The following is a 28,000-nucleotide window of genomic DNA, read 5'->3' on the forward strand; positions in this document are numbered from 1 at the left end:
GTGATGTTGCTAGTTCTAAGGCTTATTGACGATGGTGATTGGTGGTGATGGTGAGTATGATGGTGATAGCAATAGCAGATGGTGTAATAGTATGGTGTTTATCGTAAAATTGATGGTAGTGGTGTACTATTATGGTAGTGGTGATGATAGATAGAGAAGATGGGATGGTATGGCTATAGCGGTATGGTGTTGTTATGGTAGGATGGTGACGGTCTTGTGGTATGGTGATGGTAGGATGGTATGGTGATGGTAGGATAGTATGGTGATGGTAGGATAGTATGGTGATGGTAGGATAGTATGATGATGGTACGATAGTAAGGTGATGGTAGGATAGTATAGTGAGGGTAGGATGGTATAGTGATGGTAGTATGGTATGGTGATGGTAGGATAGTACGGTGGTGTTAGGATAGTATGGTGATGGTTGGATGGTATAGTGGTGGTAGGATGGTATGGTGATGGTAGGATAGTGTGGTGGTGGTAGGATAGTATGGTGATGGTAGGATGGTATGGTGGTGGTAGGATGGTATGGTGGTGGTAGGATAGTATGGTGATGGTAGGATGGTATAGTGGTGGTAGGATGGTATGGTGATGGTAGGATAGTGTGGTGGTGGTAGGATAGTATGGTGATGGTAAGATAGTATGGTGATGATAGGATGGTATGGTGGTTGGTATGGTGATGTAGGATAGTATGGTGGTGGTAGGATGTATGGTGATGGTAGGATGGTATGGTGATGGTAGGATAGTATAGTGGTAGTAGGATGGTATGGTGATGGTAGGATAGTATGGTGGTGGTAGGATAGTATGGTGATGGTAGGATGGTATGGTGATGGTAGGATAGTATGGTGATGGTAATATGGTATGGTGATGGTAGGATAGTATGGTGGTGGTAGGATAGTATGGTGATGGTAGTATGGTATAGTGGTGGTAGGATGGTATGGTGATGGTAGGATAGTGTGGTGGTGGTAGGATAGTATGGTGATGGTAAGATAGTATGGTGATGATAGGATGGTATGGTGGTGGTAGGATGGTATGGTGATGGTAGGATAGTATGGTGGTGGTAGGATAGTATGGTGATGGTAGGATGGTATGGTGATGGTAGGATGGTATGGTGTTGGTAGGATAGTATGGTGATGGTAGGATAGTATGGTGATGGTAGGATAGTATGGTGATGGTAGGATAGTATGACGGTATGGTGATGGTGATGGTAGGATAGTATGGTGATGTTTTAGGCGAGTATCAACAACAGTCTTTCCTTTTGAAGTCTTAATATCTTGACAACAACTGCTGGTCCTCTTAAATTCTTCTTTCAACTATCATTGTCTTCTTGTATTTAAGAATTTTCAGCATCTGTCATTATATTCCTCTCCTCTCTGCACCTGTAGTAAGAGACATAAAGTGTTTGCCTTTTCCGTCCGTCCGTCTGTTCGTCTGTTTTCTGCATTGGATCGTCTTACAAAAGTTTCTAGTTTTTAAAGAATTTCGATCCATCTTTTTCCCGGTACTATTATTTTACATCATCGTTACCTCTAAACTTTTTTCTCTTCCTCTCACTTTGTTTTTTATTTTTCCCGTATTTTAAAGGCAGGATTTCTCCTCATTTTTAATTCCATTTCTCTCCATTCTCTCTTGTTTCTACGCTCTTCCTCTCCTTCCTCATCCTCCTCCCCCTCTTCCTCCTCTTCCTCCTCCTCCCCCTCCTCCTCTCCCTCTTCCTCTTCCTCATTCCTCCTCCTGGTCTTGCTGCAGCTCCTGGCACCGAGGCTGTCAGCAGTAAGCCTCTTAGGGCAGTTGTTCGGGGATTTGCCGGCCGGCTGACCGCTGGTCGAAACTTGATAGTGGGCGAGGAAAATGTGGCGTCCAGCACGACCCCGAGAACTCGTGCTTATATACACGGCTTCCGGGAACGACAGATAATATCATAAGTAAATGTCTGAGATGTGTGTGTTTGACGCTGGTTATGGCGCTACGTGTTCTTCTGTGGCCCTGGCTGCTTCTAGGTGTTAGAGAGTGTGTCTACTGTACACTTGTGTTGGATGATGGTACACTTGAGAGCAGGTTGGGAGTGTTGGTACACTTGTCTGCTATGGTATTCCTGGGAGGGGTCCTGGGAGTATATCTACACTTGTTTGATGGCCTGGGCGGTAGTTCACTTTGGTGGGTGTTATTACGTTGATGTGGATGTTGGTACACTTACCTGGGTCAGGATGCACTTGGGTAGTGGGTTGGGGAATATTGGTACATGGATTAAGAATTGGGTAGTGTTGGGACACCTGTATGGAATGTTTACTTCTTGGTACACTTGGGTGTTACTCTCTCTAGGTGTAGTTACGCTTGGAGTATTGATTCTCAAGGTGATCTTGATGTGTGGGGATACACTGTTGTGTATTATACCATGTTGGGTCACCTTATAGTCGTTGGGAAGCACTTCAGGTATGTAAATCTATGAAAATACTTCGACTGTGAATATTTCTGGATGCATCTAGTAATGGTATAATAGATTGGCTTGTTAGAATCTGTAATGTCGGAGTAGACCCGAGGTGTTTGGTGTGTGGATCATTTGGGATTTTTGTATAGTTTTTGGTGTAAGAATGACGTTATGAATGACGTTTTTTATTTATGGAGAAGAAGGTAATTTAGTTAGAAAGACTGACCTTGTATGGCCGCTAAATAATGAGCGACACGTGAATAATATTGAGCTTATCAGTTGTACATGAGATGGGTTTTAAATTCCTGGTGTTCCTCTGTTTCTCACGACTGTACAGTATACTATAATTAACATAGTAATGGCAGTAGCTACTAACGAGCATTGCAGATTTCAGTAATTCCCAGTCAAAATTACAGTAAAAGGATCTTTCCAACTTATATACGATGGATCATTATGTTGAGATGAGTTGGTGAAGTGAGGTGTGGCGGCGGAACACAAGTAGCGGCAGATCGCTTGTTCTGTATTGATAAACAACTGCCACTACTCAGGACAGCGGGGGTACATTAAGTATGGTGTGGGCGTGATCCGATGGTCTGGTAGACGTAGCCTCATGGGCGGGGAAGCGGCGCGGGCGTGGGCGTGTTCGTATCCGTGAGCCACTGCTAGGACGCCCTTGCAAGCTCGGCATTGGATCTCTAATTACATATTATTAAATGTTGTTTTTCACAGCGAACAAAAGGCACATGAAGGCGTGTAATTACCGCTGGCCAGATTTCCAAGATTTATCTGTGAGGAACAATAGTGGTAGCGCGTCCGAACGGGTCGACGACGCCTGAGGGCCAAGCCGCAGCCCTGGCCACGCATGCGGACGCCGATACTAAACACTGGAACATTTATAACTCTTCAGCGTTTTGACAGGACCTTACATAAAATGTCTAAGTTATTTATTCTCTCCTCGCATGGCTGAACACAGTCCCAATGTTTACGTTCTAAATTAATATCTGGAGGTCGCTTATCACCGTAACCTGCTGGGGAAACATGCCCCAGCGGGTGACATCCGAGTAGGTTTTATCCCACAACTAAAGAGACAGAGACGGTAGCAGTAAGACGTTTCCCTCTGTTTAGCCGGCCCAACTAACCGTCTCGCTCTATCTCTCCAGCATCTTGGCCCGGGGAGATAGGAGCTCACGATATGTACACATTGCCGTAATGCACAGAGAGAAACGCCGAGTAAAAGGCATCACGGTTTGTCGTGGGTGAGTCTGATCCATTATGTAATCGTTGCTGAGAATTTTGAACTAAGGAAAAATAAATAGATTTAACTGCTAAAAGATGAAACATAAAAGACTTTGTAGGCAAAGTCCGCCACGAAAACACGTACGTTAATCCAAATTAAATCTGCCGGTAAACACATACGTAATACTGTAATTCGTGGTCTATTGAATGCTATACACATTTACGCCACATCCTACCCTCAGCTCCCCTCATCAAGCCGCCGCCCAACATGACACTTCACACTCCACATTTACACATGAAAGACAGCTGTTCAGGCGGTGTCGAGTTCTGGCAGCACGTGTGTGAGTTACCCCTTCTATCTGGGACAAAAAACGATTATGAAAGAAAATGGGATTTGTGCCGTAGTAGAATGTCAATAAAAGCAAAGAGGAACGTAGTGTACTGTATAGTGCGGCGACCGGACACGGGAAACGGGATTACCGATAAACTATTGAAGGATGGGTTGTAAGGCCAGACTGTTAGAGTAACTTGTTGTTGAAGGATCAGTCCGATGTATATACAGGTACTATTTTCAACCTTGAATGAAGTGGCGTGAAAATCGTCTGTACCAAAAATCTATGTAATAAGGAAATACGAAATGAAGTAGAACATTAAAAGTAGGTTGAGCACGGGGTCATAGTTGCCCTGACTAACTCATTTCGTCTCTCTGCTTGAAATGTGATTCAGACATTTCTTCAACGTATCTTTTATGCTGCGAAATATTTAATATCCGTAAAAAAATGTCTGACCATTACTAATCGTGTCCTGAGAGGCAGTGTGGCCCGTAATGAGCTGGATTGTAACCTTATAGCTCCCACTGCCTGAGGCCAACGAACCCAGAATAAAAGCCGCCGTTTTCTGTATGGCGAAAAGAAGAAAAAGAAATTGTAACATAATATCAACGCTATCAAGGTTTCGCCCCGATAATTGATGTCAGATAAGAAAAAAATGTCAGTAAGAAGATTCCCTCCCGGCGGCCATTTGAGCCTTAGCTATGTCTCGTCCTGTCCGTCTTGGGGGCTAAAAAAATAAAATAGAAATATAATTTGTAATGTTTGAGGGGGAGAGCTCACGTGTTTACGAATATATATTTTAGGGAGATTTTCAGCAGAATTTATTTTTTTAGATCGATGTCGTTCCTGTCTTGAAAGATTAACCAGTCGGTTGCGGCAAACTTCGCATGGTAACGGTAGTATGAGACTGGGGACTCAAATAGGAGGAGAGGCCCATGGGTTAGTCTCGAGCGCAGTAAAGCCCCCTCATGACACAAACTGGGGACTCAAATAGGAGGAGAGGCCCATGGGTTAGTCTCGAGCGCAGTAAAGCCCCCTCATGACACCAATTAGCAGAGACACAGTAACAGAAGAGTAAACGCAGTAGAAGCAGAAGGAGGGAGCAGTCGGCGTAGACTTGAGCCAATTTACCGGAGGCGCTCAGCTGCGGCAGCCACATACATCACCCAGCTTATCATGGGTGCCAGCTACCTTCTCATCCGCAACAACTCTCCTTCTCTCGCTCTCCATATCTTTGTCTTATCTTTGTCTTCTTCTTCTCTGTCCCTTTTTACTCTACATTCCACTAATCCTGATTTGTTATATATCTTTTCATTCTTATATCCTTTGTATTTTAATTGGCTGTGTGTCGTTGGTGTACAAAACAGGGTTACCACAGCCCCTAATAAATCCGCTCCTCCGTCTTCTCAGCTCATCAACCAGGGTGCAGGTGACACTATTACTGTCCATGTTATTAACAGCCACCAAAAACTTCGCCCACCGCATCCTTCCTCTCAGGTACAATGTAGAGGTAACAAGGTCTAGGATATTGACGGGTCGGCAATGCTACCACAAGGAAGCGACTAACCGGTAATAACGTCTTAGACTTGCAGCACAACTGATATGCTGCGAGAGCCTACCCACTCCCCTTACCACGTAACAAGACAGGCAGGCGTCTCACCTGACGTACAGTACACACAGTTAGTGAAGTCTACGGAGTGTGGTTGCCGCTGTTCATGTAGAATAGTAGAATAATAATATTGTAGAAGTAGACGATCTGTGCCAGTCTTCATCTGCCACCGAGATTCATAAAGAATATAATAGTTCTAGTTAGGTCAACACTATTTAAAGAACAAGTGATAGATGACAACATGACAGCAAATGTTTACGAAGTTCCATGTTGTATTTATTAAAAATTTGACTTACAAAAATTTAAGAAAATGTGACGACAAGAGAATATGCTTTGGATGTAACCGAGTGCTGGATGGCGGCTGACGAGTGTATGGCGGTGCTGGGTGGCGGCTGAGGAATGTATGGTGGTGCTGGGTGGCGGCTGAGGAATGTACGGTGCTGCTGGGTGGCGGCTAACGAGTGTATCACGGTGCTGGATGGCGACTGACGAGTGTATGGCGGTGCTGGGTGGCGGCTAAGGAATGTACGGTGCTGCTGGGTGGCGGCTAACGAGTGTATCACGGTGCTGGGTGGCGGCTGAGGAATATATGGCGGGGCTGGGTGGCGGCTGAGGAATGTATGGTGGTGCTGGGTGGCGGCTGAGGAATGTACGGTGCTGTTGGGTGGCGGCTGACGAGTGTTTCACGGTATTGGGGGCGGCTGAGGAATGTATGGCGATGCTGGGTAGCGGCTGGGGAATGTATGGCGGTGCTGGGTGGCGGCTAAGGAATGTACGGTGCTGCTGGGTGGCGGCTAACGAGTGTATCACGGTGCTGGGTGGCGGCTGAGGAATGTATGGCGATGCTGGGTAGCGGCTGAGGAATGTATGGCGGTGCTGGGTGGCGGCCGAGGTGAAGGAAGAAGTATATCCTCCCGTGGTAATATTTCAGCTGAGGACTAATAAAGGAATCAATGTGCAGCGAGCAGAGGTAATAACAGTTTATCCGGGGCCTATCGCGGCCCTGGCCCCCTCACCCACCCAGCATCCAAATTGCTGCCACGCTCCTACCTCCCCGACACCCTCACCCTGCCGCCCCGACACCCTCACCTTGCCGCACCGACACCCTTACCCTACCGCTCTGACACCCTCACCATTGCCGCTCCGACACCTTCACCATTGTCGCCCAGACACCCTCACCATTGCCGCCTCGACACCCTCACCCTGCCGCATCGACACACCCCCTCACCCTGCCGCATCGACACCTTCACCCTGCCGCCTCGACACCCTCACCCTACCGCTCCGACACCCTCACCCTTACCCTGCAACCCCGAAACCCTCACCCTGTCGCCCCGAAACCTTCACCCTACAGCCCCGACACCACTCTGTCACACTAACACCCTCACCTTATCGCCCCAACACTCACCCTCCACCCGCACGTTGCTTCAATGTCTCGTAAAAAAAAATAAAACTTTCCCTCACCCTGCCACCCCAAAGGCATTCTTTCTTGAGCCAGCTGGTCCAAGATCCTCTCTCCTAACCCTAGTATCCCATGACCCTGTCTTCTCACCCCATGACACTCTGCTCTCACTCTGTCACCCCATGACCCTCTGCTCTCACCCTGTCACCCCATGACCCTCTGCTCTCACCCTATCACCCCATGACCCTCTGCTCCCACCCTGCCACCCATGACCCTCTGCTCTTACCCTGCCAACCCTAGACCCTCTGCTCTCACCCTGCTATCCCAAGACCCTCTGCTGTCACCCTGCCACCCTAAAGCACTTTGTGAATTTAACCCTTGTTTCCTTTAGCGATCCAGTCCTCTGGCCCTTACCCTGTCGCCCTAAAATTTCCTGTCCTCACCCTACCGATCTGTCTCACCCTGCCACCATTGTCACAAGATCTCTCTGATCAAGATTTCGATTCTTATACGTTGTCCGTAACCCAAGGTGCCTCATAGTCAGTTTGTGATGGGAAAAATATTAAAGATCTACCATAGTGGACACAAACTGTTCCCGGTAATAATATATATTGTTTATTTCAGATTTTATTCGGTTCTTATTTTATCGTGAGGATAAAATTTACAAACAACATTAACTTATTCAAAATAGAAGCAAAGGTGACCGAGAGTGAGTCATTTAACATGGTATAAATCGTAATACTGACAGCACCACGGGAGTGAACTGAAGGAGAAGACTTGGCTCACTGGGTCAGTCAGTCAGTCAGTAATAACATTTATTTGTTGTGCCTTAGTACACAGTAAACACAAACAGCTGGTTGTGATGCAATTCCATGTTAATGACACTGGCATAAGGGGGACAAGGATGGGCCAGACGGGCAAGGCCGCACCCTCTGTTGGCCGAGGAGGGAAACACCGCCCCATCATGTTACCCCGGCCAGGCCACCTGAGCCGCCCCGCCCTCCCCCACAACACACCTCCATCTCCTCCCTGGCTATTCTGCTGTGTAAATGACTACTTGTGTGACCAGTGCAGTACTTCTATCCCTTTATATATTTGCTGTTACTGTGTTAATAAAGGGACTTGTATTTTGTCTGAGATCTATACCACGTTTTATTACGAAGGTCATCGTTTTCACCTGTGTTTTATTTTGTTTATCATCGTATTTAAGTTCTTTCTTTCTTTCTTTCTTTCTTTCTTTCTTTCTTTCTTTCTTACGCTGATCAATTGTCGTTGTTACATTCTCTAGTAACTCTTTGTAACGCCATTCGTGTTGGATCTCCCTGACTAATTTTATATTTTTCATTTCTTTCATTTCCTTCGTATTCTCTCCTTACTTTGTCTCTCCCTTTATAAACTTTTTCTTTCAGTCAAGAAACTCCTCTTCCTCATCTCTCTACAGAATAGTAACATTTTTTTCCCCTCTTGTCTTTGTCCTCTGTCACTTCTTGCCAGTCTTTTCCTCCTCACCTCCTTGTCATCCTTTCTTACACTAACATACATTCTTTCTCGCCTCTCCGTTGCTGAGTCATTTCCGCCTTCCCTTATACGTTTTCCCTCCCTTTCTTAATCTTCTCCTACCTTTCCCTTCTCCCCCTTACCACCCTCTTCCTCCCCTTCTCCCCCTTACCACCCTCTTCCTCCCCTTCTCTCTCCAAGTTGTTAGCGGCCGCCGAGATTTTCTTCTCTCAAGGGGCCGCCGCTGTCGATAATTCCAGTCATTCCCAGATGGAACACCCTGATTCCTGGGAACACTCGTCGCCGCCCTCGTCAACCTCACCCAATTCCTGATTCCAGATTCCAGACTCCCTTCGAGATGGAATGGGGTGATTTGTGCTACCAAAGTCGAGGGTCAGCAGGAATATTTGTAACGTTTTCATTGTTACAGTCGTTAAGGTTGTGTACAGTAGGTTAGAGGAAATACTGTTTTGGGTTGATTCTGGAGTTTAAAAGTTCAGGTTCTGTTATAAAAACTTAACCAGTCAGAGGGATTGATAAATATAAAATGAAAATGTTTGATTACTTTTATAAAGAAAAGGAAATGTATGGAATTCGTATGGGGTGTTATATACAGTATCTCTCTCTCTCTCTCTCTCTCTCTCTCTCTCTCTCTCTCTCTCTCTCTCTCTCTCTCTTTTCCTGGACTTTCACGTCTAGCCGACACCCAGAGGATGCGAACCCAGGCGACGATGGCAAGCCAGGATTGGCTGGCTTTGGGACTCCCGCGTTTCCGATATCCTTGGATTTATTCCTCCTTATCCTCGGATTTAGGAATCTGTGAGAAATTCGGAAGAATGATAATAGAGGATCGATACGTAAATGCTTCAGTTAAGATTTTCCGAATGGATTTTTCCATGTGTTTGTTTCATCGATGAATTATTCTGATTTTTAAATATTCTGCCTTCGTTCATTACAGCCCACCACCTCTCGTTCCTCTATTTGTTGCCGCCATTTGTTACGACCAAGAAACTTCTTGTGTCGCAGCTCCATTTGTGTTATGGTTCTTTGTTCTATCAAATAAACCTACTCTTATTCCCTTGTACTTCCGACTCAGCCTACCTTCTACTACCCTCCTTTGTGCTAACGACTCCTCTACCACCACAATGTTCATCTCCCTACCACCACCCAACTACATCCACCCCACCCCTCTTCGCCCCCATCATCCCCCTTCGCCCCCCCCATCCCCCTTCACCCTCCATCGCTGCACCTCCAGTAGGGATCTCAACTGAGGTGGAAAATTAAGTCCAAGACGGCGTGCGTGTGTTTACGGACAGTTGGCGGGTCCTCGAGGCTGAGATACGTCCAGAAGCTTGCCTCTGGAACCTGGAAGTCGACTGAATGTCGATCGTGTGCGATGGAACGGCAAATGTCGCCTCCCCAAGTGTGTCTATGGGAAGATTAAGTTTGGATATGTTGTGGGTTGGATTTTGTTCAGGAGAGGAAGCTGTTGCTCTCGGGTCGTTTACTCCCAAGACGTTTGGTGGTGCTTGTTGATATGGTAGGTGGTGGCATATACTGAAGGTGGAGGTCTAGGCTACTGTAGATGTGGTATGCTTATAATATAATGATGCTGAAAATTAACTTATTTTTGCCATTACTATTATTAAGTACATTTAGACCTTAGTGAATGATAACAGAAGACATTAAAAGTTGAAAGATCCCCCACCCAAAAAAAAAAAAAGTTGAAAACCTTAGCCCCAGGAGGTCAACTACCACGGGTGTTGTGTCTCTGGTGAGCTGGAAAATGAGAGTCCAGGGCGGTGGCAGTGATGGGCGAGGAGCTCCCCGCCTGCACCCCCAGCATCACCACCCTGCTGCCCACACACCCAGCACTACCACCCTGTTGCCTGCACCACCACTCTGTCTCCCACACCCTCGCCACCACCACCCACACCTCCACCAACACCTCCCTGCCATCCCACGTCCGCCATCACCTCCCTGCCACCCATACCTCCGCCCCCACCAACCTGTCTCCCACAATTCCCCCACCACCACCTTCTTGCCACCCACACCTCCGCCCACGACTCCACCTGCCACCCACACTTCCGCCTACCACCACCCTGCCACCACATTCCCACTAGACCAGCAACTTGGACTCATCTCAGACTGAAAGTGTTTACGAGTATTAGCAATAATTCACCTCGGCGACGCACGGTAGACGAGTACACGTAAGATTCAAAACTTGAGTATTTCATTGTGGTTTGTGGAAATGTTTTATGCTCCTAGTTAACTGAAGACGAGAAAAGTTTTTAATTTACAAGGAAGTGAAGATGTGTGAAAAATTCAGCTGATGGCAGGGTGGTAATACTGCTGGTAGGGTGGTAATACTGATGGTGGGGTGGTGATACTGATGGTAGGGTGGTAATACTGATGGTAGGGTGGTAATGTTGATGGTTGGGTGGTAATACTGATGGTGGGGTGGTAATACTGATGGTGGGGTGGTAATACTGATGGTAGGGTGGTAATACTGATGGTGGGGTACTAATACTGATGGTGGGGTGGTAATATTGATGGTGGCGTGGTGATATTGATGGTAGGGTTGTAATACTGATGGTAGGGTGGTAATACTGATGGTAGGGTGGTAATACTGATGGTGGGGTGGTAATACTGCTGGTAGGGTGGTAATACTGATGGTGGGTGGTAATGCTGATGGTGGGGTGGTAATACTGCTGGTAGGGTGGTAATACTGATGGTAGGGTGGTAATACTGCTGGTAGGGTGGTAATACTGATGGTAGGGTGGTAATACTGATGGTGGGGTGGTAATATTGATGGTGGGGTGGTGATATTGATGGTAGGGTTGTAATACTGATGGTAGGGTGGTAATACTGATGGTAGGGTGGTAATACTGATGGTGGGGTGTAATACTGATGGTGGGGTGGTAATGGTGGTGGGGTGGTAATACTGATGGTGGGGTGGTGATACTGATGGTGGGGTGGTGATACTGATGGTAGGGTGGTAATACTGTTGGTAGGGTGGTAATACTGATGGTGGGTGGTAATACTGATGGTGGGGTGGTAATACTGATGGTGGGGTGGTAATACTGATGGTGGGATACTGCTGGTAGGGTGGTAACTGATGGTGGGGTGGTAATACTGATGGTGGGGATGGTAATACTGATGGTGGGGTGGTAATGCTGATGGTGGGGTGGTAATACTGATGGTGGGGTGGTGATACTGATGGTGGGGTGGTGATACTGATGGTAGAGATTGGTAATACTGCTGGTGGGTGGTAATACTGATGGTGGGGTGGTAATACTGATGGTGGGGTGGTTATACTGATGGTGGGGTAATACTGATGGTGGGGTGGTTATGACTGATGGTAGGGTTGTAATACTGATGGTGGGGTGGTAATACTGATGGTAGGGTGGTAATACTGATGGTGGGGTGGTAATACTGATGGTAGGGTTGTAATACTGGTGGTGGGGTGGTAATACTGATGGTGGGGTGGTGATACTGATGGTAGGGTGGTAATACTGATGGTAGGGTTGTAATACTGATGGTAGGGTGGTAATACTGATGGTAGAGTGGTAATACTGGTGTTAGGGTGGTAATACTGATGGTAGGGTGGTAATACTGATGATAGGGTGATAATACAGGGTGGTAAAGGTTCTTCCGGTTACCATAACGTGGCTCTTTCAATTTCGTTTCATGTATTGTTTAATGATGTACTAATTAAATGTTATCAATCATTCCAGGTACTGTATCACACGCGTCCTGATTCCCCCTAGATTTAGAATGATAATTTTTATCTGATTATTATATTTCATTATACTTTTAATACCTCTTAAGTAATACATATTATTACATATTTTATTTTCACACTTTTGATCAATTTTAGACAGTATATAAACTATAACGTAACTGGTTAAAACTATACATATGTGTTTCAATATATTCGGTGTTATAATTATGTGTTATGTGGATGAGAAGAGTGCAGATAATGGTGTACTCTTGCTTGTCAGTTTCCCCACAGACAGGTTCTGAGGAGGAGTCGTGCTGTAGCAGATGGAGAGGGGCTGCACATATTGCACAATTAGTAGCATTAAGTTTTGTCATGACTACCCCACAGGTTTATCAATGCCCGCCGGCGGATAGTTCAGCCTCTCATAGATCAATCGAACCGTGCGGGCGCCAGTGGTAAGTCGTTCCGTAACACAGCTCACGCCAGCCCAAGCCTACAGCAATGCACGCCCACAAGCAGGAGGAACAATATCACATGATCATTAGTCTCTTTTATTTTTTTTTTGTCCTCCTGTTTGGGCTTTCAGGTGCTGAGGGTGAGGGTAGCACACACCAATCACATGTCCACACACTCCTACCTACGCATACGCCCATATTCACCCACGCGTGCACTGTCTCCCTCTGCTTCACGCTTGCCTCACCTGCCCGGCCACAGACCCACTGTCTGGGTAGCTGGCTACCCTCGGGGTTAGCCGGCGGTCACTAGAGGCCATGGGGTCACCTCTGCTTGCTGGGTCTTGACTATCTTTCTTCAGGTCATTGCAATATTGCCAACATGTAGAGGACGGGCGCACAAGACACCCACGACCTGGCCAAGTCTTGTGTTGCTTATGTTTCTCTCATCTATTACTTACTGCATGGCCCCAGACTCTCCCCATGGCTTCTTTAAGACCTTGAAGCCCTGTATTGTCCTAAGTGGGTATCCCGCGGGACTTGAGCTTCCCCACACCTCTCCCAAATGGGGCCGCGGCAGGGCGTGGTGTTGGTACCGCACTGCTTCACGTCTTAACCCTCTTTCTTTCTCTCTCCTCCCCAAGGTTCATCAATGCGCGACGTCGTATAGTGCAGCCAATGATTGATCAAAGTAACCGTGCTGGTAAGTCAGTCCGTCAAATAGACAGTCAGTCATTTAAAATGACCTGTAAGTCAGTCAATAAACAGTCCATAAGTGGAAGAGACAACAAAGTCTCCCCAAACTGTGTTGGCTTGACCTGGTCGGTGATCACTGTAGTGTGTATTATCTGGAAGCATCCTGGGGCTTGGGATAGAGAGCATTGGGGCAGTGTGTGAAGGTACAGCAGCCTTCTCCGCCCGTCGCTACTCTCACCACTTATAAGCACGAGTGGATGGTAGTTCAGTAGCGGAAGTTTGAAATTACAGTAGACATTTGATTGCCGTAGAGGAAAAGAGACGTAATATTGTGACTGGTAGATAACGTCTTCCTTCTATTAACATAACGATCAATGTAGATGAAGATATTTGGAGTAGAGTGATTTGTAGATGGAGAGGATGAACTAAGTGGAGTACACCAAGTGACCATCTACACACACTCTGGAGAGTTGAGTTGGGGTGTAACATTCTTCCCTGACCAAACTGTCAACTTTGCAGCACTGATCCTGTACTAAATGCTTGGCCCATTGCATGTCTGCATGATTTCTAACTAATTTAAGACTAACACCTAACAACTTGCGATATTAATTATATTTGCTGCTCAATGGTTCAACTGACAGAAAAAAAAGTGATATCGACGAACTGGTAAGACAAAGGAAAGGTATGCACGTAAGGTTATTATGTGTGTGAATTACTAGATAACTCGTAAGTAACTCCCGATCTTTGAACATTACAAATATATTTTTCTTGATATATAATTCAGGACAAGGACACATTTAAATCGGTTTAAAAAGTGTACATAAATTCTGGTAAACTCGCAGAGCTGGTAATTGTAGACTAAATAAATGAGAAGTGTAGTAAGAGAATAATAAATGGGTGTGCGAGGGGCCTTAACCCTCCTTCCCTCTCCCCGACTTTTCATTCACCAGCTCTGCCGCACATCAAATTAAAAGCGTTCCCTAAAGTTTTCCATTTAGGCGGCTGATGAAAAATTCACGGTTGCCTACTTTCCATAAATGTTTTTCCATTTCCCCCCTCATTAACATGTTGCGAGCTTGTTTAAAACTTTACTCCTGGCTTGGCTCCATTGGCCGTTACCCGACTCAGGGAATCTCAATATACTTTAACGCGCATTGACCCTCTTCTTCTGGAATAATTTTTGCTGTTTCTTGGACTGCGTATGACAGATTAATGGGTTAACGATAGATGTGTGTTGTTTTACTTGTGGGTAAGGGAGTGTTGAGGCACCTTACCACAAGTGACTGAGCCCGATGTTCGATTAACATAGTCAGGGGTGAAACTCGCTGCTGTTATAGAAAACGGGCGTTAAAGTTGGCAGCGGATTTGCAACTCTGTGTTTTCTTGGATTAACAATTGAAGGAAATGTGATTTTTTTATCAAGGCTTATTCTTTGCCTCTTATTGCATGGTGTGGCGGGTAGGGAAGCCAGGTAGGCGCGGAATAGAAAGACTTCGTAAAGGGGAAAAATTGGGGCTTCTCACTATGTTAGTGGATGGAGGAAATTGAAATGGATAGGTGACAGATGATGACCCTGACCTAGCCGCTGGAAGAGTAAGGAAAACTTACACAAATAGCTAGTTGATTCCCATCCCATCCGCCGAATACAATGGGGAGCTAAGATAGCACACCATGAATAGAATTTTGGAAAGGTAGAGCCTGGGAGAGCCAGGGGCGCCAGATGACCAGAAGAGCGAGAGTCCCATTAGCAGGACACAGGACGGCCGACCCTCCACACATAGGCCGCTTCACATCCAAGGCTGCTTTGAATCCTTCCAATTAATTCTGGGGTCCGGGAGCTTTTGATACGCCAGGAAAGAACTAAGATCATTTACAGCAGCAAGAGTGTGTAGCCTTTATTTCCTTGCAACACAAAAGTCGCCCGCGGAGGAAGTAAAAGAAGTGAGGAATGGGCCGCCATTCTTGCGGCTTCCCTGCGTAACATCGCGAGCCTGGCACTATTTTGGGGGTGTTCTAGGAGTGTCGAGCCAGTCCTTATACTGACTCATCCCTACTACAGGATAGGTCTGCCAGTCACCACCTCCCGCATACTGGCTCATCCCTACTACAGGAGTGACAGCCCCTGGCGTTTCACACTCACACTTATGCGAGTATACTTGAGAAACTCTCCTCCGTTCATTAAATATACCGACGTAGTGGGTCGTACTTTTCAAACTTAATAAGGTAAGATTTTTTATATTTATAACCTGCTTGTCTGAGGCCTATAGGATGGGACACGAGTTGGTAGGTAGCTCCCTAATGTTTTCCCTACCCCCTCTGTCCTAGTCCAAATCCCCTCCCACGCCATTATCCCTCCCTCCCCATCCCTATCCTCCCCTTCCCTATCCTCCCCTTCCCTATCCTCCCCTTCCCTATCCTCCCCTTCCCTATCCTCCCCTCCTCTCCACATTCTGTTTTCTCCAACCATCTTCATCTTCTTCAGTCACCTGTATACCTGTATCTTCTTGTCTCCTACTCATTTGCTTGTTTTTTTATCTGTCGTCTCCACTCCACCACAGTCAGTCCTCTCCCTCCACTCAACCCTCTCCCTCCACTCCACCACAGTCAACCCCTCCCTCCACTCCACCACAGTCAGTCCTCTCCCTCCACTCCACAGTCACCTCTCCTCACTCCACCACTCCTCCAGTCCTCTCCCTCCACTCCACCACAACCCTCTCCACTCCAGTCAACCTTCCTCCACTCCACCACAGTCAACCCTCTCCTCCACTCCACCACAGTCAACCCTCTCCCCACTCCACTCCACACAGTTAGTCCTCTCCCTCCCTCCACTCTCCCTCCACTCCACGGGCAGTCCTCTCTCCCTCCACTCCACCACAATCAACCCTCTCCCTCCACTCCACCACAGTCAGTCCTCTCCTCCACTCCACCACGGGCAGTCCTCTCCCTCCACTCCACCACAGTCAGTCCTCCTCTTCCACTTCACCATATTCAATCTTCATCCATTCACAGCCCCTATCATCTTCCACAGCCCCCCTGTCATCTACCACAGCCACCTGTCATCTACCACAGCCCCCATCATCAGCTGCCTATCATCCACAGCCCCTATCATCTACCACAGTCCCTATCCACCCACAGCCCCTATCATCCACTACAGCCCCCTATCATCTACCACAGCCTCCTGTCATTCACCACAGCCCCTATCATCTATCACAGCCCCCTATCATTCACCACAGCCCCTGTCATTCACCACAGCCATCTATCATCTACCACAGCCCTCTATCATCTACAACAACCCTCTATAATCTACCACAGCCCTCTATCATTTACTACTCTTTCATCTACCACAGCCTCCTGTCATTCACCACAGCCCCCTATCATCTAAAACAGCCCTCTATCATCTACCACATCCCTCTTTCATCTACCACAGCCCCCTGTCATTCACCACAGTCCCCTATCACCTACCACAGCCCTCTATCATACACTATAACCTTTATCTCTTCCACATCATCCTCACTCATCCACCAGACTGCACTTCTTTTTACCACATCATCCATCACAGCCCCTATCATGTTACAGCCCTATCACCCACTATCATCCAACATAGCCCCCCACCACCCCCCCCACCCCCTCTTCCAGTATGGTGGTGACACAAAAGGGCCGATTACAACTCGTCGCTCCACTGATGGTCTTCCCCACTACGAATAAATAATCGTGTGAGGAGGTAGGGGGCGGGGGTGGGGACAGGGGGCTATGAGATGGACATGGGGTGGTGGTAGGGAGAGGCTTTGGTGGGGAGGACAAGAGGTGAGAGTGAAGGATGGGCAGGGAGTGGTGGGGTAGGGGAAAGGAGTGTTGGGGATGGCAAGAAATTTGTGGGGAGGGCTAGGAGTGGTAGAGGAGACCATGGGTGGTGGGAGAAGACAGGGGTGATAGTGGAGAGGGCAGGGGTAGTGGTGGGGAGGGAAGGAGGTGATATTGGGGAGGGCAGGGGTTGGTAGTGAAGGAGGGCTGGTGGAGGCGGGGGTGGTTTGGGAGGGCAGGGGGTAGTGGGGGAGGGTGGGGTGGTAGTTGAGGAGGACTGGGGTGGAAGGGGTCAGGGGTAGAACGGGGTGGGGTGTGGTAGTAGGGGAGGGTAGGGACAGTAGGGGATGGAGGGAACTGATAGTGGGGGAGGGCAGGGGTGGTGGAGGGGGAAGCCTGGGGTAGTAGTGGGGGAGGACAGGGGTGGAAGGGGAAGGGCTGGGGTGGTAGTGGAGGAGGGCAGGGGTGGGGTAGGGCAGGGGTGGTGAAGGGGAAGGGCTAGGGTGGTAGTGGAGGAGGGCAGGGGTGGTAATGGGGTAGGGCAGGGGTGGTGTAGGGGAAGGGCTGGGGTGGGTCTGAACAAGATGTAAATGTGGGATGTGATTGTCCAGTCATTTCATACTCTCCAGGCGGCTGGTGGCCCCCTTGTTGAAGCCCCCAATTTTTCGCCGAGTTGGAGGAGCAAAAATTTTCCCTTTTTGATAAGTAATTATTATCATAGAATGTATCGTAAATATAGATAGAATGGTAACTTGAGAATGTTTTTATATTAATGTTAAATTTAGTAGGAAAATGAATTAATATATGTTACGTGTCTTATAAATGAAACATTAGCGCTTGTCCTTCATCTTCCTTATCTCTGGTCTCCTTACCAGTAAAAAAGAGGAGGGAACGTGAAGGAGGATAAAGGGAAATACATAACGTATGGACCAGAGACAGAACCATTTAGACCACAAAAGTCATCCCATCAAGGCCTGAATGTTGACCACGAGCACCAAGCGGTGGCGACCAGCGGTCCAGGAGCCGCCCGTCCGCTGCCTTAATGAAACTGTGCTGTGTGCCGTTGAAAGTGATATTGCGGCCCATTTCCCATGTGTCATTATTATACCCAAAAGTATTGATAAATGGCCCCCTAGATGGTTTGCCGGAGGGAGTTGCTAAGTACCACCAGACCAGACGAGTTCTGCTCTCTTTTTGGTCACGCTCTTTTTCATCATCTTGAACTGTCAAAGTACATTACCTCTCGCACAGCTCCTTGGTGAACACACAGACAGTTCAAGATTCTCCCTCAGCCAAGGTCGAAAGGCAAATAACGCGTATATGTTTATGTTTTAAAGTGATAATTGGCAACACGGGGAGGAGACCATCATGTAGATAACTATTAGTGATAGAGGAAGCGGCCGGGAGGAAATGTGGACGGGACGACCCCGGAGTCTGGCCCAGTCTAGGGGGGTGAATGGCTGAGGGTGTATTTTGCAGGGGGATGCCTCTGGCATTTTTTAAGGGGGAGCGGAGTGTTCGGTGATGGGGGGGGGGGAAGCTACGACTGTGTTGAGAGCAAGGGAAGCATCTGTCTAGGGGTGTCCAAGAGGATCTCTGCTGGCAAGAAAGATTGTAGGAACTAGGAGGACTTCTAGCTAGGACAGTGTTAAGGACAAAAGTAAAACCTAGCTAAGACAATGTTAGGGACAATGGGAACATCTAGCTGGGAGAATGATGAACGTCTGGCTAGGGGGTTGCTGAGGGATATGAGGAGGACGTCTCGTTGGGAGGGTTGAATCACGAGGGATATTTAAGCTGCGTTATAACCAAGTAGGAAACAAGTACAAGTAACCAGCACATAAATCAGAGATTCGTGTTCATTAAGTGATGCTCATAGTCATAGACAGTTAGGTATAAAGTGCAGAATTATGCAATTTTTGTTGGGTTTAGTTGAATACAGTTCCATATACAGTATAGTCAAAGCCGTGGTAGGGTAAATCCTTTTTTTCCAATGTTATTGAGTGAGAGTGATAAAGTTATGTATAGTTTAAGTAAGAAATGGTAAGTTAAGATGAATTATTTAGTTCACTGTATTGTTAGGTCACAATAAGTGGATTTCGTAAATTAGCAATCGATTGTTTTAAGCAGTGGGTGAGTGAGTCAGTCGGTCATATGTAGAACTGAAAACACAGCTAAAACAAACTTATATCTGACTCAAGGAAAGGAAGCTGTGGGTGCCTTGATGTCCAGGTTGTAATAGTCAACAAGTGTGTACAGTTATGTACGGTACTATCTAGGGTTAATCCAACTAGCGCCTCCTGCACCTAGATATCCTGGTAGTTTAGTTTCCTAGCGTCTAGGTTGTAGCAGCTAGGGCTCCGGCAGCTATGTCGTTGGGTAAAAAAGATTTTCTACGGGTTCCTCGACAGCTAGGACATACCTATTAGGTCTTCCAACTGCTAGAACTCCGACAGATAAGTTTCCTGGAAGATAAGACTCCTAATAACAAAGTCTTCTGGCAGGTAGATCTCCTGGCTGCTTGGTCTCTTAGCGGCTTCGATCTCCTGGCAGCTAGGTCTTCTGGCGTCTAGGTTTCCTGGCAGCTTAATCTCCTGGTAGCTAGGTCTCCTGGCTTTTGGGTCTCCCAGTGTCCAGGTTTCCCTGCGGCTGGGTACGTGTTGTGTCGAAAATAACAATGTTTATTCTTCAAAACATTTCTCTGGGGCCTCAACTGCACCCCGCCGAGGGAGAGTATTTCTCGTAAACAAGTCTCAGAGGTGTGGCGAGTGGAGCCTGGTGTGACGCTGGTTATGGGGACGACCAGTAGTAGTTGTAGGCCAGCATCACAAGTAAATAGTCTGGGAGAACTACCGTCATCCGTTAGTGTGGATAGTAATCAGGGTGCTGTGGCCAGCAGGGGGAGGCCCGGATGATAGTCAGTGTGATAGTCACTTTATCAGCAAACAGAGCAAGAGAAACTGTAAATCCTGGACGGTGGAAGAGGATTTTCACTGTATTTGAAAATTTTAAGTTTCTAACTCCCCCAGCCTCCGGAAATTTACTGGAGATTAGTTTGCCCTTGTGGTTGTTAGTTTACTCAGCAGCGCACCGTCCAACAACGTGAACTGAGTTTTAATAGGGAGACGGTTCCTGGGAGGGAAATTTTTTAGAGAGAAGGATTCATGATAATAAGATTCAATGAAATAAGGATATAAGATAACTTCAACGTGACGGGAAGTAAGATTATTGCGTGCCTGGCTGGCTGGCTGGCTGGCTGGCTGGCTGGCTGGCTGGCTGGCTGGCTGGCTGGCTGACTGGCTGGCTAGGAGAGAATTTGTATGTAGTTTAAAAAAATATGGAATATATCTCTATGATTACATGGTACACACACAGTATTCTAGGCAGGAGTGACTGCACTTGCCATCTTTGCGTTAGGAAGGAGTGACTGGTCGTAGCACCTTGATGTAGACCTTGATAAGGTTACCTGCACTGATGACCAAAATTATGGATGACGGAGAGATTCAAAACAAGCTTATATTTCATTGTGTGTGTATGTATGTATGTATATATATATATATATATATATATATATATATATATATATATATATATATATATATATATATATATATATATATATATATATATATATATATATATATATATATACCATGAGGGAGAAGTCACGTCCAGTAGCCAGGCAACTATGCCATTAATTATGTTGGTGAGATGGTAGTAAGGGGGGGGGGAGGGGGAGCGTCACCACCACATATAAACAGGGAGAGTGATGTACTATGTGTGTTAGTTATTCTTTCTCATGTTTTTCTTTATCCCACATCATCACTTTTCCTGCTCCTCCTCCTATTCCATCCCCTGCCTCCCTTTCACTCTGCCTTCAATATACACTGCCCCATCTCTTCTCTCCTTCCTTCACCACATTCTTACTTACATACCTCTACATACCTTCTCTCTCAGCCCCTTTCCCAACTTTCACCCCCCTTTCCTTGCTCTCACCATCTTTCTCACCTTTCTATTCTTTATCCTCCTTTTCGTTCCCTTTTTCTTTTTTGTCTTACTTCCCTCATCATTCTTCCCCCTTCTGTCAGCATTCTCCGGACTCCTTTCATTTTATTCTCTCTGATTTCCTCCTCATTTTTCCTTTCTCTTCCTTGTTCATATTTTTTACGTTTTAGTGCTCTCTCTCTCTCTCTCTCCGTTGGCGTCCACATCCTAGTCTAACAATTTCCTCTCTTTAGTTTTTCTCTTACCCATTCCTCTTCTTTTTTGTTCTCTCTCTCCTCGTCTGTCTCGTCCTCATTTCTTTTCTGTGTCTCTTTTATCCCTTTCTCCGTCCTTCTCTTCGTCTTTTCTTTGTTCTCTTCCCCTCCTCTCGTTTATAGTTTTGTCTCCCCTTCCATTTTTCGTTGTCCTTTTAAAGTTTCCTCACATTTCCGGCTTCTTTTCCGTGTTATCTCCTCCCCCCTCTTTTCCACCCTTCCCCTCCCATATGTATCTTCTCAACTCCGCCTCCTCCTTCTCCCTCCCATTCGTTCTGCTCTTGTCCTTTCTCATTTTTTTCTTAGTCTCTCCTTTCTACCATTGTTTACCCTTCGTTTTCTTTTGCTCTTTCATTTGGCTTTTATCCTTATTTTTGTTAAACTATTTTTATCTTGTAATGTTTCCTTTCTTTATGACATCTGACCTATGTATGACCCCTAATTTGTCCCTTCTTCCTCCTCCTCCTCCTCCTCCTCCTCCTCCTCCTCCTCCTCCACGTGGCCGGGGAGCTACACTGCCTTCCTGGACAGAATGATCCCATATATAGCTTCCGTTATATTATGAGTATTAATGGTTTTCTTTTTAGTGTTGTAATGCTGTCGACCTAAAATAACATCTGGGGTAAATGCCATAAGGAAAAGAATGAAGTTTTCTCGTCTGTATGAACAAATATGCTAATTATTTCTACTACTGTTGTGTCTTGTGTGTCGCGTTAGGTAGGGATAACGTTTTGTTTTTATTACGACAAATTAATGGAAACTAATTTGAACAAAACAAGACGTCGTTTACCATCATAAGGTATATAATCACGTTATACCTAAAGTAGGTTAAGTTAGGTTTTGAATGAAATTATTCATATACCGTATATGTGTAACATATTGTATGTACTCTATGTATGTATGTATGTGCGACTGATCTTAGCTCACAGGAACGAACTCCTCAACGAAAAAGAAAAAAACATTTTTTTTTATGGTTTATTTACAAGAAAAATACTGTAATGATAAATCTATAGGTTAGAACAATACTGTCGGCTAGTACTGGTTTATTTTTCCCAATACTATTACTGTATTTACCAGACTTCCTTAGATGACTCTGTGATCGACTTTAACTTTATATGGATCTATACGATGAAGTAACTTAATAAGATTAACCGACAGGGAAGTTATCATTAACTATGATGTCACTAATTAAAAAAAGTAAACTGTAATGAGTAAATAAAATACCTGTGCGTACAAGATGTTTCCTGCCTTATCATGCACAGTTCTTACTATTAGTTCTCCCTTATTTAGGCTCTTAGCACCCCCCCCCCCTCCGCCCCCCCACCAAAATCAAGAGTGGGGAGAGGAGTAAAGACAATAGGAAATTTATAATCGATATTTTTATTTATTGTTTTCCTTAGACAGTCAGAGGATAAGTTTACTGAAGGTCTCCCGTTAAGGACGTACAAGAAGTTTGAATATAATTAACCAGCAATATACGAATTACTAGCATGTGATCACGTAATGGTACACTAACTTGTGATGAATTGATATTGTATTAATTACTACAAACCTTCTTAACTGCCTGTTAAAGTTAGAACTAACTGCACACAGCTAACAACCTTACTGGATGTCTCCTTGATCCTGACTCTGCCACCACTTCTGCTTTGCCAATATTTAACTCCGTATACTTGGCGGCCAAATGTTAAAGGGAGTTACTCACCTCTCGAAGATTTGGCTGCTGAAGTTATTGCGGTGTCCTACAAATAATAATTAACTGCTGTTTAACGTTACTTTTACACTGCACTTTGGTGTGTGCTCGGCGTGAGCATCTGTTTTGTAGATTGTAGTTTTTTTAGCACTGTTCATGGTTAGGAGTACCTCAGATACTGTTTCTCCAGCTGACTTTTCATTTCTGTAGATTCAATACCACTGAACATGGGAGGTTCCTCTATTGAGAATGTGCAGTCTTGTTAGTTCACATACTGACTACATTACACTCTTGTTGATATTACATACGGTACAGTATATTTCATTACTTTTACAGATTCATTTTATCAATGGTACTTACTCAGCGGCGCCTGCCGCCCCTCCAACACTCCCGTCCCTCCCTCTCCCCCTCTCCCTCTCCCCCCTCTCTTCCCTGCGTCTCCCCAAAGCTTCTCGTGTTCTCGCCTCCAGCAGTCGCCGGAGGGGAGATCCTCATCAGCTGATTGAGAAATCCTCTTAGGCCTGTGGGAAGGATAGGCCTACTTTTATGCATTTTGACAACCCATGACGGATTGCTGGGCAGCTAGAGTGAGGGAAGGTTTTTGTGAAAGTTCATAGTGTCTGTCTATACTTTAAATTTCCTTCTGTCAGAACGAAATAGTAGTGTCTCATCACTATTGTCCTCTATCAAATAGAACCTCAGAATTTTTCATTCTAAATTCACCAACTGTGTTCCACCTTCGTCTTGTGACTCCGGCCGTCCTGGAAGGTTAAGACAAAGGAACATTGTTAGTGGAGTAGGTTAGGGCGGCTAGTCTGCCACGGTGGCACACATCCTCGCAACCATTATCACCAAAACAAAGACACCAACACCCTCTTTTGTCGGCGTCTTGCCCACGGCGCCCCTTCTTCATCTTCCTAAAATTGTCTGGGAATGAAAAGTCAGTGGGGGAGGATAGCCTTTATTTTAATCCTGCTACTACAACAACAATGAACACCTTTCGTTGTTCATTTTTTTTAGTCTCCTTCTACTTCTAAATAGACTGGTAATTAATTTCTCATTCATTGGAGATGAAGTTTTTACGTCTTCCAAGTAAAAATCAGAAATCCCCGACGAGTGAGACTATTATTTGTTGTTCACTTTTTATATATATATAAAGTAATTAATAGTTTATAATTCTTCTTAGATTGTAGTTAACAATATGTTGATTTTATTCATATGTAATTCTGAAGTATTTCTATATTAAGTTGCATTAGTTTATATCTATTAGTTTGTAATTACCTAAGTACAGTACTTGAAGAGCATCTTGTAGTCATCTTAGGAAGTAGTCTTGCCTCTCAGCTCGCCAATAGGTAGTGACTAACGGCGGTTCATCGGGGTAATGAATATGTTGGCCACAGTGCCGCATTTTCCAGGTCCGGCGGGCGCGTACTCCCCGGATGCGGCGTCTATGGGGTACATGATGGACGGCCAGCAGCACATGTTCCGCGCCTCCGACCCCTACACCGACCACGCCGCAGCAGCAGCCTACTACGGTCATCCTGCAGCCGCGTACAACTACCCACACCATCTATAGGTTCGGTGAGTTACTCTGCTGGTGTAAGGTGTTCGAGTACTTCTTCTTGTTATTTCTGGATGAAATTGAATGATATAAGTAAAGTGAGTAAGTAATTACCTCTTGGTGAAGTATCATGGCACATTGATAAAGTTCTCTGTGTTTGGTGTGACAGCTTTCATTGTAAGAGGAAGATAATACAGACCCACTCCACTAATATTTGTTTTACTTACGTTTTACATTGTTACAGCGTGTAGCGGCGTAAGTAGGCATGAGCGTGGTGGTCCCTGATGCCCTGAGCCGCATGCAGCCCCGCGTAGAGTGTCCGGAGGTGTAGTAGTGTGACGGCCGCCGGCGACAGAGAGGACTGTCAGACGCCGGCGGCCGTAGCCAGTGCTCCGTGTGTACCGTGTGGCGGCGGTGTCAGGGGAACAGTGTACATAATCTTGGTGTCTCGTGCGTAAGTTTGTGAGGACGGCCAGGGGTGAGGACGGTGGCGCGGGCTGGGCAGGGGCGTGGCAGGGCGCGGCAGGGCAGGGTAGGGCATGACGCCCTCCTTCCCGCCGCTGTGCGTGTTGTCTGTCATCATCTCAACACTACATCACCAGCAGCCTGCGCCTCACGGTATGCACCGTGACGTCAGAAGCAGTAGGCCGCAGCACCAACCCTCCCATGACGTCATACGGATCACAGCAGCAGGAGCAGCACCTCTCCACGACGTCACTGTAACCGACACCATCGTCAGAAGCAGCATCGGCAGCAGCAGCAGTGTGCTATAGTTGGCGCAGCAGCTGCACCAACAGCAGGGCATAGTGCTCGTCCTGGACAACCTCTCAAGTGCCGTGCAGCATCACATGCCCCGGAGATCAATACCTTAAATGATATGAAAGTGATATATGTAATTCTTTTGCACCAGATTTTCGTTTTATGAGAAATTCGTACACAATCAGAAAAAAAATATGACAAATACTTCAGTGCAGTGGTGACAAATGGGAACTCTCAGAGAACATTACCGGTAACAACTACAATAATCCGCCTACTGCTAAACCAACATCCACACCGCCGCGATGCGCCACTGGTCGGGTCAGACAGATGACCTAAGATGACCTAGCTCGCCTCTGTGACCCCCCAAACTCAGGAAAAGTGTGATGGCAGGATGACCCTGGCATGGTGGTAATTTAGCCTACCCACAGTGTAAATGTGCAACATACACTATACTCCTACCTATATCTGACTTCTCCCATCTGCAAAGTTTAAGACTATCCCTTCTTGTTTTACCCAAGTCAACCTTCCCACTTCAACCTCCCAAGCTCCGTCCCCCCCCCCTTCTCTCCAAGTATCCTGAATTACCATCTTGTGGATCATCAATTACCTCACTTCAGACTAGCATACAGCCTGATCTCTGACAGCCTGACCTCTACAATACGTCCCTAACCCTCAGCAGAACCCCCAAGCAGAACCATTCAATGCAGTACCCCCTCTCTCCCTCATCAAACAAACCTTTGCACTTTGATATTGCAGAAAGTAATCGAGAGACTGTGGCGGCTGTATACGATTGTGAATTCAGTATACGATTGGAGTTTTCATCCTGTATGTTGTACGTTACTTTTGGTGGTTTTTAAATGACTTTTTGAAGTGACTTTCTGCAATAGCTTGTGGAGTATCAGAATGCCTAAAAAAATACCTCGATTTTAAACAAGCTTCAATTTCTAATTTTTTGCGATTGATATCATGTTATGGTACACGATGGTAAAAAATAATGTGGTCAGAGAAAATGAAAACTAGACAATGCAGATGATCCCAATAAATGTAATATAAACGCTTTAGTGGTCAAGAGTCCCCACATCTGACCCCAGGAGGCCGGCACATAGCAGTGATACCAGCTCCGACATGGCAGTGTATACGTATTACTAGCACTTGTTTCACGACGTTGTCATGCTTGGCAACACTGGTTGGTAACACAGAGACATTTGTGTCATGCGGGGACTCATTACTACTCCTACTTAACTTTGTATAATAGGTAACATTTAAATAAAAATAAAATAAAACCAAGCAAGAAGTTAATAAAATAACCAAACACACTTTTCACACATGCAGCAATATTGATATTATTTCTGTGATGTTCTGTGTTAATGCTGTCCGATGCCATTGTAGAGCATCAGGAGGCAGTTGTGACTGGACAACTTACCGCTGTGTTACACACTGGTAAACATGTTAACACGCGCTCACTTCCGGCAATGATAATTGAGTACTGCTTTGTTACGGTTCCTTTTTCTATATATATATTTTATCTTTTATTATTGTCATTATTATTGCTATTATCATAATTATCATTATTATCTCTTCCTATGTAAAAAATATGTATCCAGATAGGAGCTGTGTGTGTACGCCAAGTGCACCTTTACAAAGAAGTTTTGTTCTGCAATGATTTGGCAATATTTCAGACCATAAAATTATGTACTAATTGTGTACAGTATAACAAATGAAAGTCTTTAATTAAAGAGCAAAAAATGTTTTGCTACCCCAATATTTTATTTTATTTTTTTGTTATAGTTATCAGCAAAATTCAACGAACAAAATCAGGAATCAAATTCTGGATGATGCTAAAGTTACTGGCATATTTTAATGTGAAAAAACTTACATATGACAAAAAATTTGCACAAGCGCGCACTCAGTCTGAAGGATTATATATATATATATATATATATATATATATATATATATATATATATATATATATATATATATATATATATATATATATATATATATATATATATATATATATATATATATATATAAAGTTACATGATTTAATTTTTTTTTCTTAACTGCTCATTACATAAATCCTGAAGAAAAAAGCAACTGAAATGGTTTCTCTTGTTACTGTGCTCTTGTGTTGCCACATTGTAATATTATAAAGCTGTTTTTGGCGTCAGTGGACCCCGTATGGTTAGGTAACTGTGTAGTAGTAAAAATCTATCCGATTTCTGAGCTGCTTTCCCTTGTTTTTGTACATACTGGACGTTCCCTGTGCCAGTGACTGGGCCGCTCCTCTTCCCGTGACTGCAGTGTAGAGTGACATTTCTACAGTGGTTGTATATTTGTATCCTAAATTCAACTTCTCATGAAGAAAACATTGTTACAACAAAGTTCAAAATGTCTGCAATTCTGTAAAATACATTTTTTAGCTCTTATAATAGAATCATAAGAATTTAGTTGAGCCGTTATCGAAATTCTTCTTTCCAGTCTGCATTCAATGAAAGCATTAAATGCTGGGTATTGTGTATATGATTTTTCCAAAAATAAACGTGTTTTAAACTAT

At 45.3% G+C, this 28,000-nt stretch overlaps 1 protein-coding gene across 1 annotated transcript in view; it reads left to right on the forward strand.

Annotated features, from left to right (window-relative positions):
• LOC121878963 (homeobox protein homothorax-like) overlaps nt 1-28,000 on the forward strand; it is a 198,923-nt gene extending 170,923 nt beyond the window's left edge. Inside the window, exons 5-7 of the mRNA XM_042385414.1 lie at nt 12,610-12,677; nt 24,521-24,701; nt 24,926-28,000. Coding sequence (XP_042241348.1) covers nt 12,610-12,677; nt 24,521-24,696 — 244 coding nt within the window. The 3' untranslated portion in view covers nt 24,697-24,701; nt 24,926-28,000. The remainder of the gene's footprint in view (nt 1-12,609; nt 12,678-24,520; nt 24,702-24,925) is intronic.

The sequence above is a fragment of the Homarus americanus genome, unplaced genomic scaffold (assembly GCF_018991925.1).
Source record: "Homarus americanus isolate GMGI-L3 unplaced genomic scaffold, GMGI_Hamer_2.0 scaffold4060, whole genome shotgun sequence".
Lineage (NCBI taxonomy): Eukaryota > Metazoa > Arthropoda > Malacostraca > Decapoda > Nephropidae > Homarus > Homarus americanus.